The sequence below is a fragment of the Cebus imitator genome, unplaced genomic scaffold (assembly GCF_001604975.1).
Source record: "Cebus imitator isolate Cc_AM_T3 unplaced genomic scaffold, Cebus_imitator-1.0 Scaffold84, whole genome shotgun sequence".
Taxonomy (NCBI): domain Eukaryota; kingdom Metazoa; phylum Chordata; class Mammalia; order Primates; family Cebidae; genus Cebus; species Cebus imitator.
The window spans coordinates 2547136-2563087 of record NW_016107399.1 but is presented as its reverse complement, the minus strand read 5'-3'; the positions used below and the strand labels follow the sequence as shown (position 1 = coordinate 2563087).

The 15952-nt window shown below is 38.5% G+C and overlaps 1 protein-coding gene across 1 annotated transcript in view; it reads left to right on the top strand.

Moving 5' to 3' along the window:
* TMCO1 (transmembrane and coiled-coil domains 1) overlaps positions 1-15952 on the top strand; it is a 31782-nt gene that overhangs the window by 6664 nt on the left and 9166 nt on the right. The window contains 4 exon segments of the mRNA XM_017534056.2: positions 2233-2292; positions 6282-6328; positions 7804-7871; positions 12938-13082. Of these exon segments, the coding sequence (XP_017389545.1) occupies positions 2233-2292; positions 6282-6328; positions 7804-7871; positions 12938-13082 (320 nt within the window).

Genomic DNA, 15952 nt, shown 5'->3' with positions numbered 1-15952 from the left:
AGTAGAGACGGGGTTTCACCATGTTGACCAGGATGGTCTCGATCTCTTGACCTCGTGATCCACCCGCCTCGGCCTCCCAAAGTGCTGGGATTACAGGCTTGAGCCACCGCGCCCGGCCTATTGCCCTATTTTTTATGCAGTCATGGTTAAATGCTAAGTAGTTGTGTTATAGTCTTTCTGGAGTGGGAAAGAAATATTTTTGCTTCTTTGTTTAATGATGATAAAGAGTAAAACATGAAGTGTTTTCTATCCATTTTGTCTTTTAAAATGTTATCCTTATAACTTTTTAATAAAAATGTTTATTATTATTTTCGAAACAGGGTTTTGCTTTGTCAGCCAGGCTGGATTGTAGTGACCCAATCATGGCTCACTTAAGCCTTGGCTTCTCAGGCTCCTGTGATCCTCTCACCTCAGACTTCTGAGTAGCTAGGACCACAGGAGTGCACCACCATGGCTGGCTGATTTTTGTAGTTTTGTTAGAGATGAGTTTTTGCCATGTCGCCCATGCTAATCTCAAACTCCTGAACTCAAATGATTCTCCCATCTTGGCCTCCCAAAGTGCTGGGCTTACAGACATGAGCCACTGTACCTGGCATAAAATGTTATTTTTAAAACATTTTAAAATGTGAAATTTGACATTTTAAAAATGATCTTTCACTAGTATGTTCATTCAAAATATTTCTCGCTCTCTTTCCACAGACATGATGTTTTATTTTTGAGACAAGCTCTCGCTCTCGCATCTGCTGGAGCGCAGTGGTGCAAACACAGCTCACTGCAGCCTCAAGCTCCCGGTCTCAAGAGCGCCTCGTGCCTCAGCCTCCTGGCACATGCTGAAACTACAAGCATGTGCCACCACTCTCGGCTGATGTTGTAATATTTTTGTAGAGGCAGAGTCTTGCCATGTTGCTCAGGCTGATCTCAAGTCTCTCAGAACATACATATACTGCACATATACACACACCACACACACACACACACACACACACACACACACACACAATACATATTTTATTTCGGCCAGCAGAAATTTCCTTTGCAATATTGGAGTCAAATTGAATTTTACAACTCTTGGATAAAGCAGTGATACCAATTTTGCTTTTAGAATTCAGGGACAAACTTTACGTACTAAGGGAAAGTGTTCTACCTGCTAATTCTTTTTAATGTAAGTTTTAGAAATAATCCCTCTACTGTACTGTTTGCTATTAGTATACTAAGATAATATGGGTAACAGATAATATAAAGTAAGTAAAAGTAATTTTTGACATCTCCCTAGTCCATATACAGATGATTAAAGATAGTAAATATAATATTATAAATATATATCACACTATTTTTCAAAAGCTTACTGTTACTTAATCATGATAGTAATTGAAATGCATCAGAAAAATTGGTCTTAGCTTTTTTTTTTTTTTTTTTTTGAGACGGAGTCTCACTCTATTGCCCAGGATGGAGTAGAGTGGTGCTATCTCGACTCACTGCAAAATCCAGGATTCTCCTGCATCAGCTTCCAAGTAGCTGGAATTATAGGCATATGCCATCACGCCCAGCTAATTTGAGACAGGGTTTCACTCTAGTGAAACCTAGGCCAGGCTGGTCTCGACCTCCTAACCTCAGGTGATCCACCCACCTCAGCCTCCCAAAGTGCTGGGATTATAGGTGTGAGCTACCTTGCCCGGCCAGTCTTAGCTTTTTTGCCTCTCCTGATTTTCCTGCAGTGTGCATATATCTATCTTGTCACTTTACTATAATTGTCATTTGATTATCTCCCCTGACTAGATTATTCTTTAGAAGATAGGGATCATATTTTTTTCATCTGCCTAAAGTTACTTAGCCAATAACTGAGTGAATAAATTTCTACCTTCTGTCATAAGAGAATGGAGCTACAATTAACCCTACTTATCTGAGAGAGGAGAATTTGAAAATGGTGCTTTCACACTGGCTAAGGTAATCATCCTCAGCTGATAGTCTGTTTTCATTATGATTGTATCAATACAATTTTTTATGGGTATTTGACTAATCATGCTTATAATTATTGTTTCATTCTTAGAATATTGTGCCTACTTTTTACCATTAGTAGCTGTGAGAGCAGAGCAGTTAGCTTAATCATGACCATAATCAAAGTCAGTGTGTAACTTTCATAAGCTTCTTTCATCAGTTCATCTGTGATAAAGCATCCTTTGTTTCTTCAGTATAATGAAGTTAATTTTTACTGTGTTACTATGTTATTTACAGTGGAAAAGAAGAAGGAAACAATAACAGAGTCAGCTGGTCGACAACAGAAAAAGAAAATAGGTAAGATGAGATATCAAAATGAAATTTGAGTTTTCTTGGAAAAAAATTCATAGATAATGAAAATATAATAAAATTATTAATAGTGATAGCTCATGTTTCTATTATTTTTATGCTTTATAAAGCACGTGCATACTTTATCGCACTTGATTCTCACCCATTTTGTGAGGTGTATAGGACAAATTTAAACAGTTCCTCTATTTTTGCCCTTAGCTTTGAAATTTGAGTTTTGTAAAATGACAGTTGTGGTTTTTGAACATGGCTGAGGGCTTCTGGCACAGTTTGTAAAAGCATATTATTTTTTATATCTGAGATGATTATTACCACTTAAGTCTGAGTTACATGTGTTCATTGTTTCCATGGCTTCCTTACTGAGAATTGACTAGTGATGGAAATCCACCAAGGGGTAGGAAATTTCTGCTGAGTAATTTTGATCTACAATGAGAAATAATGATCATATCATATGTTTTTACTTTTTTAGTATAACTTAGAGTTTAATTCTGTTTCTGAAAGACAATTTATAAAAGATTATATACGATTTGTTTTTATATGTTATGACATTTCTTGATTCTTAGATCAGGAGAAAAAAATTGTTGTGAGATTGTGTATTTGTTTCAGAAACTGTATCTATATACCTAGGTCACTGTTGTTACAGCCCAGGGGAGAATTCTATGAGATTAGACTATGTCAATGTCCTGTTCTGATTAAAGTTTTTCAGTTATTGTAAGGATCCCAGATATTTTTTAAATGGTCTGTTCATTTAATTCTATGGCAAAATACTATTGAACATTTACTTTATATGTATGAGTTACTTCTAAAGGCATTGGAGAAACAAAGTAGAAAAATATTCTATTTTTATAAGCTCTGTTTAGAGAGGGAAAATAGACCAGGAAATAAATGATTACTGTGCAGGATGGTAAGTACTTTTTTGTCTGTTAGCTTGTTTTTTTTTTTGAGACAGAGTTTCGTTCTTGTTGCCCAGGCTGAAGTGCAGTGGCGCCATCTTGGCTCATTGCAACCCCTGCCTCCCAGGTTCAAGCAATTTTCCTGCCTCAGCCTCATGAACAGCTGGTATTACAGGCATGTACCACCACACCCAGCTAAGTTTTGAATTTTTAGTAGAGACAGGGTTTCGCCATGTTACCAGGCTGGTCTCGAACTCCTGACCTCAGGTGATCCACCCACCTCATCCTCCCAAAATGCTGGGATTACAGGGATGAGCCATCGTGCCATCTGAGAGTCTTATTTTATTTTATTTTATTTTTTTGAGACGGAGTTTCACTCTTGTTACCCAGGCTGGAGTGCAATGGCGCGATCTCGGCTCACCGCAACCTCCGCCTCCTGGGTTCAGGCAATTCTCCTGCCTCAACCTCCTCAGTAGCTGGGATTATAGGCACGCGCCACCATGCCCAGCTAATGTTTTTTTTTTGTATTTTTAGTAGAGACGGGGTTTCACCATGTTGACCAGGATGGTCTCGATCTCCTGACCTCGTGATCCACCCGCCTCGGCCTCCCAAAGTGCTGGGATTACAGGCTTGAGCCACCGCGCCCGGCGAGAGTCTTGAGGGACAGAAATTTAAGGAACAACAGAAGTTCTGAAACAGTATTGCCAGAGAAATTGGAAAGTAGTAGTGTGACAGAAGTTGAGAGGAGAGTTTCAGGGAGGAGGAAGGGCCTGATTGATGATGGTAAGTATCAAAGAAATGGAGGTTATTAGTGCTTTTAGCAAAACTGGTTTCAGTGGCATGATGGGGGACAGAAGCCAGATCGTATAGATTAAGGAGATAATGTATGGTGAGGAAATGAAGACATTGAACGTGGACAACTCCTTCAAGTACCTTTGCTATAAAGAATAGGAGGGATATAAGAATGGAAGACAGATTACCCTCTGCCTTTAAATTGGCAACACAAAGTATCTGAATTCAAATGATTTTAACATGGATTGCCACCCTGAATTGTTTGCGCACCCAAAAAATATCTCATCAGAAATTATAAGAAATAACATTTTTGGCCAGGCACAGTGGCTTACGCCTGTAATCCTAGCATTTTGGGAGGCCAAGGCAGGTGGATCACCTGAGATCAAGAGTTCGGGACTAGCCTGACCAACATGGTGAAACTCCCTCTCTACTAAAAATACAAAAATTAGCCAGGTGTGGTGACGCATGACTGTAATCACAGCTACTTGGGAGACTGAGGCAGGAGAATGACTTGAACCCAGGAGGCAGACGTTGCAGTAAGCTGAGATCATGCCATTGCACTCCAGACTGGGCAACAAAAGCAAAACTCTGTCTCAAAAAAAAAGAAATAATATTTATGAAGAGTTGCTTATCAAAATCTTATTAGAAATTATGAGATGTAATATTTATGACGAGTTGCTTGAAAGACAATCTATCCATTCTCTAGATTTGTACATTTTAATCCTAGATTAAGTCAGACCATCAGAAATCTGTAAACCTAAACTGCATTATTTTGGACTTCATAAAATGCTTTTACTATATTTTGCCTTGGCATTTGCATTGTTAGGCATATGAAAAATTCAGCCACATATAGTATAACTTCTTATAGTACTAGTATGGAATATATTCAAAAACATTATCTACAACATTCTGAAGATTGACTGAGTGGGATAAGTATCTCTTTTCTTTTTGTTTTTGAGACAGGGTTGCCCTCTGTCACCCCAGGCTGAAATACAGTGGCATGTTCATGGCTCACTGCAACCCCAAACTCCTCCTGCCTCAGCCTCTCAAATAGCTCAGACTATCGTCATATGCCATCATGCCTGGCTAATTTTTAAGTTTTTTTGTAGGGATGGGGTCTCTCTATGTTACCCTTGAACTCCTGGGCTCAAGTGAGCCTCCTACCTCAGCATCCCAAAGAGCTGGGAATACAGGTGTGGGTTACCACATCTGGCCTCTTTTCTTCTAGACTTGGATTTAAATATGAGAGGAAATTTTTGAAATTTAATATATTTGGGGCCGTGAATTTATGCATTTATTGTAGGCCTTTTTCTATGTTATTTGGATTGGCTGATGGCCTATTTACTTTGTGGTCAGAATGGATGTCATCATTGCTACTATTTATTCCAATAGTAGCAATTCCATCATTGTTTATTCTAATAGCCACAAGAAATGTAGCCTCCAATTTGGAGTATTCCTTTTCTGAATTTTAATTTTCCCTTTTGCTAGTCATCTTGGAAAATAAATCATTCTAGAATATAATGTATCTTCTGCATATTTCCAGATTATTGTCTCCATGAAATTTCCTCAAATTTCAGAGGTTGTATTGCAAACATTCACTACTTAGAGGATGCATAGTTTTTTGTTTTTGTTTTGAGACAGAGTCTCACCCTGTCACCCAGGCTGGAGCACAGTGGCACGTTCATGGTCCACTGCAGCCTCAAACTCCTGGGCTCAAGTGATCCTCCCACTGTAGCCTCCCGAGTAGCTGGGACTACAGGACACACCATCATGGCTGGCTAATTTGTAAAAATTTTTTTGTAGAGACAGGGTCTTGCCATGTTGTCCAGGATGGTCTTGAACTCCTGGCCTCAAGCAATCTTCTTACCTCGGCCTCCCAAAATACTGGGATCTCCCAGCTAGAATCTGGATTTTAAGTTCATCCTATCAACTGGCTGATAATTTTAGACTATATGCCATTTTAGACAAATTGAAAAAAGGGAGAAAATGTAAGAGAAGGATAACTGATTTGAGACACCTAAGTACAATCATTGTTATACTTACAAATTAACTGATTGGCAATTCTCATTGGTGTAATATAAGCATATATATTAATGTATAAAGACATTTAATACCAGAGGTAATTTTTTTAAAAAATTCTGAGTACAAAATATATAATATCCCAGATGTTTTCATCATCTTATTAGATGATATTGAGACAGAGTGCTTTTGTAATCACCAAACAGTGACAATTTATTTAACAACTGCTCTGTGCTCAGCATTGTATGTATTAACCATCTCATTAATTATTTGCAGAGAGACAAGAAGAGAAACTAAAGAATAACAACAGAGATCTATCAATGGTAAGAGTCCTAAATATAACTTCATGGTAAACCACATAATGTTTTTAGCAAAGGACTGATTTGCATCAAATGCATTGCACTTAACCTTTTCAGTAATTTATCACCTATGAAGGCTATAAATAATATCATGGCTGTTCCTGGACCAAATGGAAGTAAAATATGCTCCTGCTCTTAAACTTCATCTTAATACTATAAATAGCTTTTTTTAGACTGTCTCAGAGGTCATGATTTTTCCTCTTCACACAGTTCTTAGTTCCCTCTTAGTTTTCAAATGAAGTAGTTTATTTCTTTTTTCTTCCTTATGTTAATGCTGAATCTTTGGTTTTATAGTGATATGTGTAATCCCAATATAGGAGCTGGAACATTATAAATGGCTTTTATTACTGTCCTTGGTTCTTTTTCCTTTTTTCGTTTTGAGAGACAGGGTCTTGCTTTGTCACCCAGGCTGGAATGCAGTAGCGTGATCATAGCTCACTGCCACTGTGAATTCCTGGGCCCTAGGGATCCTCAGCCTCCCAAGTAGGAGGTACACCACCATGCCCAGCTAATTTTAATTTTTTTTTTCTTTTTTTGTAAAGATGAGGTCTTGCCATCTTGCCCACACTGATCTTGAATTTTAGTCGATCCTCCAGCCCCAGCTACCCAGAGTGTTGGGATTATAGGTGTGAGCCACTGCACATTACTCAATCTTTTTCTTTTCTTTCCTTTTTTTTTTTTTTTTTTTTTGAGACAGAATCTTACTCTATTACCAAGGCTGGAGTATAGTGACTCTGTCTTGGCTGACTGTAACCTCTGCCTCCTGGGCTTATGCGCTCCTCCTACCTCAGCTTCACAAGTAGCTGGGACTACAGGCGTCTGTCACGATGCCTGGCTTATTTTTGTATTTTTTGTAGAGATGGGGTCTCACTATGTTGCCCAGGCTGGTCTTGAACTCCTGGGCTCAAGCCATCCACCTGCCTTGGCCTCCCAAAGTACTGGGATTATAGGTGTGAGCTACTGCGCCTGGCTCTTTTGTTCTTTAAGAGACCTTTTGTTCTCAGTATCTGGCATACTCTGAAGTATAAGGAAAAGTGACTTCATTACCCATTTCCTCATTAGTTATAAAGACTAGACTTTATTCAGACATATCTTCTAAAGCATAGATAGGCTAATTATATAGCTTGATTGATTTTTCACTTCTATGTATTTAATACAGGACATCTGAACTGTGCAACAGTTCTCTTTTACTTACTGAGAGACCTTTTGTTAGTACTTATTAACTCATTGGCCAGAATTGGGCCACAAAGCCACCCCAATATTCTTCCTCACCAGACGGTAAGAAGAGGAACTGGAGGTGAAGGGTGGGTTAGCCAACACAGATATAGCTTTTGCTAAGGAGTACTTTTTAAAAACATGACATGAAACCAAAACTTTTGAGGTATGCTTTAGATGTGTTGTTTTAAATGTAAAATGACAATCTGTTTGTCTCATTACAGGTTCGAATGAAATCCATGTTTGCAATTGGCTTTTGTTTCACTGCCCTAATGGGAATGTTCAATTCCATGTGAGTGTCCTTTTATATGCTTTTGCGTAATAACTATTACTCTATATTTGTATGTATGTTAGCATGAACTTTTTGGGTAATATTTTATTTTGATGTAATTTCAAACTTAAGAAGAGCTGCAAGAATAGTATGTATATCCATTCCCATATTCACAGTTGTTAATGTTTTGCTTCATTTCTTTTTTTCTTTTCCTCTCTTTACTTTCTCTATTATATGTGTGCTCATCCATACACTATTTTTGTATTTTTCATAATCATTTGAAAATATGTTGTAGGCTCTATGCTCCTTTTCCCGTAACTACTTTGCTATATATTTCCTAAGGACATTTTCTTATATAACTTCAAAACAATTATCAAAATCAAGGGAATTTTTTTTTGGTGTTTTTTTTGTTTTGTTTTGTTTTTTTTTTCAGATGGATTCTCACTCTGTCAGCCAGGCTGGAGTTCAGTGGCACAATCTCAGCTCACTGCAGCCTCCACCTCCTTCATTCAAGCGATTCTCCTATCTCAGCCTCCTGAGTAGTTGGTACTTACAGACATGGTTTCGCCGTGTTGGTCAGGCTGGTCTGAACTCCTAACCTCAGCTGATCCACCCGCCTCAGCCTCCCAAAGTGCTGGAATTATAAGCATGAGCCACCACACCTGGCTAGAATTTAATTTTTGTAAAATACAATTACACCATAACTTTTTTTACCATCTTAATATTGACAGTATTTTATGTATAAGACATAATAAGGCTTAGGCATTATGGGTTCTCCATGAAGAATTTAATATGTTCCCTTGTTTTTCAGTTGCTTACTAACATGCTGCTTCAAAATGAAGGTAGTCATATAAAGATCTTTTGTCTCTTAAAATAGAGTCTTAATAACTATAATCTTGTTTAATGATAAGGTAAATTACTGTTGTCCAAACCAGCATATAGCAAACCTGAGTAATTGTGGAACTTCTTTTGAGAGAATATATCCAAAGATGATAATAATTTATTGCCTTTTTTTTTTTTTTTTTTTTTTTTGAGACAGAGCCTTGCTCTGTCACCCAGGCTGGATTGCAGTGGTATAATCTCAGCTCACTGCAACCTCCACCCTCCAGGTTCAAGTGATTCTCCTGCCTCAGCCTCCCGAGTAGCTGGGATTACAGGCATGTACCACCATGCCCGGCTACTTTTTGTATGTTTAGTAGAGACAGGGTTTCATCATGTTGGCCAAGCTGGTCTCCAATTCCTGACCTAAAGTGATCCTCCCACCTTGGCCTCCCAAAGTGCTAGGATTATAGGCATTGAGCCACTGCTCCCAGCCCATGTATTATCTTTTCAAAGCTCATCTGCACTGTACTGCAGGTATTAGAATTTTTCTCACTCCTCCTTTCATTCCCTTCCTCTTACTCTCTTTCCCTAGCTTCTTTCCTGTCTGTCTCCCTCTCCCTGCATCTCTTCCTTCCTACCTGTTGAGTGTATATTTTGTGCCAGGCATTGTGCTAGATATTAGAAAATAATGGCTGGGCATGGTGGCTCAGGCCTGTAATCCCAGCACTTTGGGATGCTGAGGTGAGTGGATCACCTGAAGTCAGGAGTTCAAGATCAGCCTGACTAACATGGTGAAACAAAAATAAAGAAAGAAACAAAATAAAATACTACATTCTCATTGGAAAAATTTCAAAAATACATATGTATAAAATATAAAATAAAAATACATTTTACTCTCTATAAAATGTAAAATTACTGTCTGCCTCAAATGTAGTGCATATTCAAGATTTGTACTTTTTGTAATAGGTATGCAAACATTTTTATATTTTTACATATGAATTTTTATTTTTTTGAAACAGGATCTTACTCTGTTGCTCAGGCTGAGGTACAGTGGAACAATCACAGCTCACTACAGCCTTGACCTGCTGTGCTTAAGTGATCCTCCCACCTTAGCCTTCCAAGTAGCTGGGACTACAGATATACACCTTGATGCCTGGCTAATTTTTTTTTGGGTGGGGACGGAGTCTCACTCTGTTGCCCAGGCTGGAGTGCAATGGTGTGATCTCGGCTCACTATAGTCTTTGCCTCCTGGGTTCAAGGAATTCTTCTGCCTCAGCCTCCCGAGTAGCTGGGATTACAGGCATGTACCACCATGCCTGGCTAATTTTTGTATTTTTAGTAGGGACAGAGTTTTGCCATGTTGGCCAGGCTGGTCTCGAACTCCTGGTGATCCACCTGCCTCTGCCTCCCAAAGTGCTAGGATTATAGGCATGAGACATCATGCCTGACCCAAGCTATTTTTTAAAAAAATTTTTGTAGAGATGAGGTTTCACTAGTTTGCCCAGGCTGAATATAAACTTTTATACACAAGAATGTCTGTTTTATAACCTGCTATAATTTTTGTCCACACAAAAATCTGTGGCAATTTTTAAAACATAATATATATATTAATTTCTATGTAATATTATTTTTTGTTTGTTTGTTTGTTTTTTTTTTGAGACAGAGTTTCACTCTTGTTACCCAGGCTGGAGTGCAATTGCGCGATCTCGGCCTCCTGGGTTCCGGCAATTCTCCTGCCTCAGCCTCCTGAGTAGCTGGGATTACAGGCATGCGCCACCATGCCCAGCTAATGTTTTGTATTTTTAATAGAGACGGGGTTTCACCATGTTGACCAGGATGGTCTCGATCTCTTGACCTCGTGATCCACCTGCCTCAGCCTCCCAAAGTGCTGGGATTGCAGGCTTGAGCCACCGCGCCCGGCTTCTATGTAATATTATTTTGAAATGGCTGTATAATGTTGTATTGAATGGATGTACTTTTTTTTTTTTTTTGAGATGGAGTTTCATTCTTGTTGCCCAGGCTGGAGTGCAATGGCCCGATCTCAACTCACTGAAGCCTCCACCTCTTGGGTTCAAATGATTCTCCTGCCTCAGCTTTTCTCTTTTTGAAACATTTTTCTATTTTATAAAAAATAAAAAGAATTATTTCAAACCTAAAAACAATTAAGTAAAAGTATTATCTCAGAATATTGTACATGTAGTTTAGTAATCTGCTTTTTTCATCACTACTATATATTCTATAAATTCCTATTCATAAATATTTATCCTTATTTATTTTTTATTTATTTTTATTTATTTAATTTTCTCTTCTGGCCACACTTCAGTGGAAAATTTTATTTATTTATTTATTTAATTTTAATTTTTTTTTTTTTGAGACAGAGTCTCACTCTGTTGCCAGGCGCCAGGCTAGAGTGCAGTGGCACAATCTCGGCTCACTGCAGCCTCTGCCTCCCGGGTTCAAGCAATTCTCCTGCCTCAGCCTCCCAGGTTGGGACTACAGGTGCATGCCACCATGTCCAGCTAATTTTTTTTTTTTTTTTTTTTTTTTTTTTTTTTTGTATTTTTAGTAGAGATGGGGTTTCACCATGTTGGCCAGGATGGTCTCGATCTCTTGACCACCTTGGCCTCCCAAAGTGCTGGGATTATAGGCTTGAGCCACTGCAACCAACTTATTTATTTATTTTTAAATAGAGATAGGGTTTCACCATCTTGGCCAGGCTGGTCTCGAACTCCTTACCTCGTGACCCACCTGCCTCGGCCTCCCAAAGAGCTGGGATTACAAGCATGAGCTGCCGCACCTGGCCTTATCCTTCTTAATATGTATAGTTGGGACCTTTTGGGTCTTAGAAAAGAACTTTCTTTTTTCTTTTTTTTTTTTTTTTTTTTTTTTGAGACAGGGCCTTGCTCTGTCACCCAGGCCGGAGTGCAGTAGCATGATCTCAACTCACTGCAATCTCTACCTCCCAGGTTCAAGCAATACTCCTGCCTCAGCCTTCCGAGTAGCTGGTACCACAGGCGCTGCCACCATGTCCAGCTAATTTTTGTATTTTTGTGAGATGGGGTTTCACCATGTTGGCCAGGCTGGTCTTGAACTCCTGGCCTCAAAGTGATCCACCTGCCTCAGCCTCCCACAGTGTTAGGATTACAGGTGGCCTCCCACAGTATTAGGATTACAGGCATGTTAGGATTACACCAGGCGTGGCCCAAAAAGAAGGTTCTATCTTACTGGTGCTATGGTTTAGAACAGTGGTTCTCAAAGTGTGATCTGGGATCCCTGGAAGTCTGAGATTCTTTCAGGAAGTCAGAGATTCTTTCAGAAGTCTTTCAAGTCAGAATGATTTTTACAGTAATTCTGAGATGTTATTTACTTTTTTTTTTTTTAACATTCTCTCATGAGTATACAATGAAGTTTTCCAGAGAATTCATGATGTGTGATACTGCAATAGCCTAGCTGTTTTCTATTAAGCCAAATATTAAAAAGATTATAAAAATAAAATAATCCCTCTCTTTTCACTAATATTCTTGTTTTTAAATATATTCTTCAAAGTTATTTTCATAAAAATAAATTACGTTAACATGTAATGAATTCCTTGCTATTTTTAAAATAAATTAGTAAATATTTTGGCTGGGCATGATGGCTCATGCCTGTAATCCCAGCACTTTGGGAGCAGAGACGGGCAGATCACCTGAGTTTGGGAGATCGAGAACATCCTGGCCAACATCGAGAAACCCCATCTCTACTAAAAATACAAAAATTAGCTGGGTTTGGTGGCACACATCTGTAATCTCAGCTACTTGGGAGACTGAGGCAGGAGAATCATTTGAACCCAGGAGGCAGAGGTTGCAATGAGCTGAGAGTTTGCCACTTCACTCCAGCCTGGGTGGCAGAGCAAGACTCCATCTCAAATAAATAAATAAATATTAGACATTTCTCATTTTTAATTTCTAATACAGTAAACAATAACTATAACCTACATAAACACAAAGTTTTTAGGGTGCTAAATAATTTGTCAGTATATATAAAGGGGTCTCAATACCAAAAGAATTGAGAACCACTAATTTAGGAAAAGATTGATGAGAATAATCTAGGCTCTTCCTTATACCACAGTATTCAGGTTCATGTCTATTATTAGCATGTCATCCTTTCTTTGTTTTTCAGAGATCAAGGGACTTAAAACTCTATTTCTGTCCCAGATTCTTCTTTGGAAGTAAGAAACTTGTCAGTCTTCCAAAAATAACAATTCTTTGTTTTTTTTTTTCTTTTAGATTTGATGGTAGAGTGGTGGCAAAGCTTCCTTTTACCCCTCTTTCTTATATCCAAGGACTGTCTCATCGAAATCTGCTGGGAGATGACACCACAGACTGTTCCTTCATCTTCCTGTATATTCTCTGTACTATGTCGATTCGACAGGTGAATGATTACATCTACCATTTAATATGTATATTTTTCCTTGCTGTCATGCCAATTAGCTTTTCCTTCTATAATACTAGAAATGTTTACCCATTGTTACTCAGTTCTTTAAGTTGCTCATTTTAGAATTCCAGTGTATCATCCAAAAGCCATTTTAAATGGCAACGTCTAGATTACTGATCCTTAGGGATGAGAAGTAGTGATAAAACTAAATATAGATTCCACATCCCATTCTTAGAGCTCTCAGGCTCCTCCTTTATTACAACTGCCTAAAGCTACAAGAGTAGAAAGTGGGTTTGGTCTTCCCAGTATCATTTCTTCATAATATACCACCACCCTTTAGCAGTTCAGGAGCACAATAAGTGTAATAATGTAGTAATTTTAGGTTATTCACAGCTGAGATAAAGCTTAGGTTATAGAATTTACATTTGGCCAATTTGGTGATTTGACATTCATAGCGAAAAACAGTGAGAACTAACTAAGTAAAAGTGTTATGAAGGTCCAGAAGAGAGATATAAAATTTGGTTAGTGGGGAAAGGTTCAAGCAGAAACTGGCTTTTGAGATGAGACTATGAAAATGAAAGGGTGACGTGGCTCATGCCTGTAATACCAGCACTTTGGTAGGCTGAGGCCTGAGGATCACTTGAGCTCAGGAATTTGAGACCAGCCTAGGCAATACTGTGAGATTACATTGCTACAAAAAATTTTAAAACTAGCTGGGTATAGTAACATGTGCCTGTAGTCCCAGCTACCCTAGAGGCCAAGGTGGGAAGTTCACCAAAGCCTGGGAGTTTGAGCTTGCAGTGAGACTTGATTACATCACTGGACTTTGGCCTGGGCAACAGAGTGAGACCCTGTCTCAAAAAAAAAGAAGAAGAAAAGTGAAAGGGATAATTAAGGTCTCTGCTTAAGAATTCTTTATTTTTATTCAGTTTCTGAACATACTTCCATTTGGCAGGCTTTATAATGGAAAGGTTTGCACATGCGTAAATATGAACATAAATCTTTCAGTATTTGTTATATAAGTAATTCTCTTTTTTCCTCCTCTTTCTGAGTACTGTCTGTGGCAGAAGATTTTTGGTTGATCTGTGTATTGGTTTGTTCTTGCATTGCTATAAAGAAATAGCTGAGACTGGGTAATTTATAAAGAAAAGAGGTTTAATTGGCTTATGGCTCTGCAGGTTGCATGGGAAGCATGATGCTAGGTTGTACAGGAAGCATCTGCTCAACTTCTGGGGAGGCCTCAGGAAACTCACAATCATGGTGGAATGCAGAAGGGGAGCAGGCATGCCACATGCCAGAGTAGGAACACGAGAGAGGGAGGTGGGAGGTTCTACACACTTTTAAACAACCAGATCTCGTGAGAACTCACTCACTACCACAAGAACAGTACTAAGGGGGAGTGTACTAAACCACACAATTTGACATGAGATTTGGGTGGGGACACAGATTCAAACCATTATCAACCTGGCATGTGAGAATCAATGGGAAATCAAATTACAGTTCATGGCTCACCAAGATCTTTTTCATTGTATTGCTTAATATTTTTTCCCAATTCATATCTTATCACATCCTCACAAATATAGCACTTTGACCATTCTGGCTTGCTTAATAGTTTTCATGTTACAGTCACTCAGATGTACTTTTTGCTTCTGCTTTTCCTTCTTTCTGAATGCCTCCCTCTTCTTCCTTTTAAATGAAATCAAGTTTCAAGGCTTCCTTTTCTGGCACATATTTTCTGGCACTTACTGCATTGTGAAGGTTAGCTATAAGAGGAGCATGACTAAATACAGAAATATCAAAAGACTATTGTAATAGTCTAACAAAAAATCATTATATTATAAACTATAACAGTGAAGAGAGGGATGAAAAGGATGAGACAAGATTGAGAAATAAATAGAAGGTGAAACCAGCTGAACTTACTTATTAATTTAATGTGAAGGAGAAAGGAAAAACTAAGATGACTTGCATGTTTCTGATTTTGGTGACCAAATGGGGAAAAGTTTCACTAAGAGGTGGGGAATAGTTTTCCTAAGAGGTTGGGAATAGAAGAAAGAAGAGTATGTTGGTTAGAAGACATGCTGAGTTTGAGGTGTTTGTTGAATAGCTAAATAATTATGTCCACCAAGAAGTTGTATTCTTGCTTAGCTGAAGTATATACTAAAATTTTTGAAATAGTCTCTGCCTTAGCCCATTTTCTGTTGCTGTAACAGTATACCACAGCCTGCGTAATTTATGAAGACAGTTTAGCTCACAGTTCTGCAGGATGTCCAAGAGCATGGTGCTGGCATCTGCTGAGGGTCTTCCTACTGCATCGTTTACGTGGTGGAGGACATCACATGGTGAGAGGGCAAGAGCCAGAACCAGAGAAAGCTCACTTTTATAACAAAGCCACTCGTGATAAGGAATCCACTCCCATGATAATGACATTATCTGTTAATGAGGGCAGAGAGATTAAATTTCCACCACAAGAACTTCTCAGGGACACATTCACACCATAGCAGGAGTTTATCCTAGTGAAAGATAAGGGAATGACAACACAGATCTCTGTGGTTTAGCACAGATCTTTTGATCTCTGTGGAATATTGCTCTTTAATTTGATTAAGTCTGAAATTTTAAAATTGTTGCTTGGGTTGACATCTTAATAAAACACAATAATGTATATATTTCCCTTTAAGCAACAAAGAGCAATTTTTTTTTTTTTTTGAGACAGTCTTGCTCTGTCACCCAGGTTGGAGTACAATAGCACTATCTTGGCTCATTGCAACCTCTGCCTTTTGGGTTCAAGTGATTTTCCTGCCTCCTGAGTAGCTGGGATTACAGGTACCCACCACCATGCCTGGCTAAGTTTTTGTAGTTTTTGTTTGTTT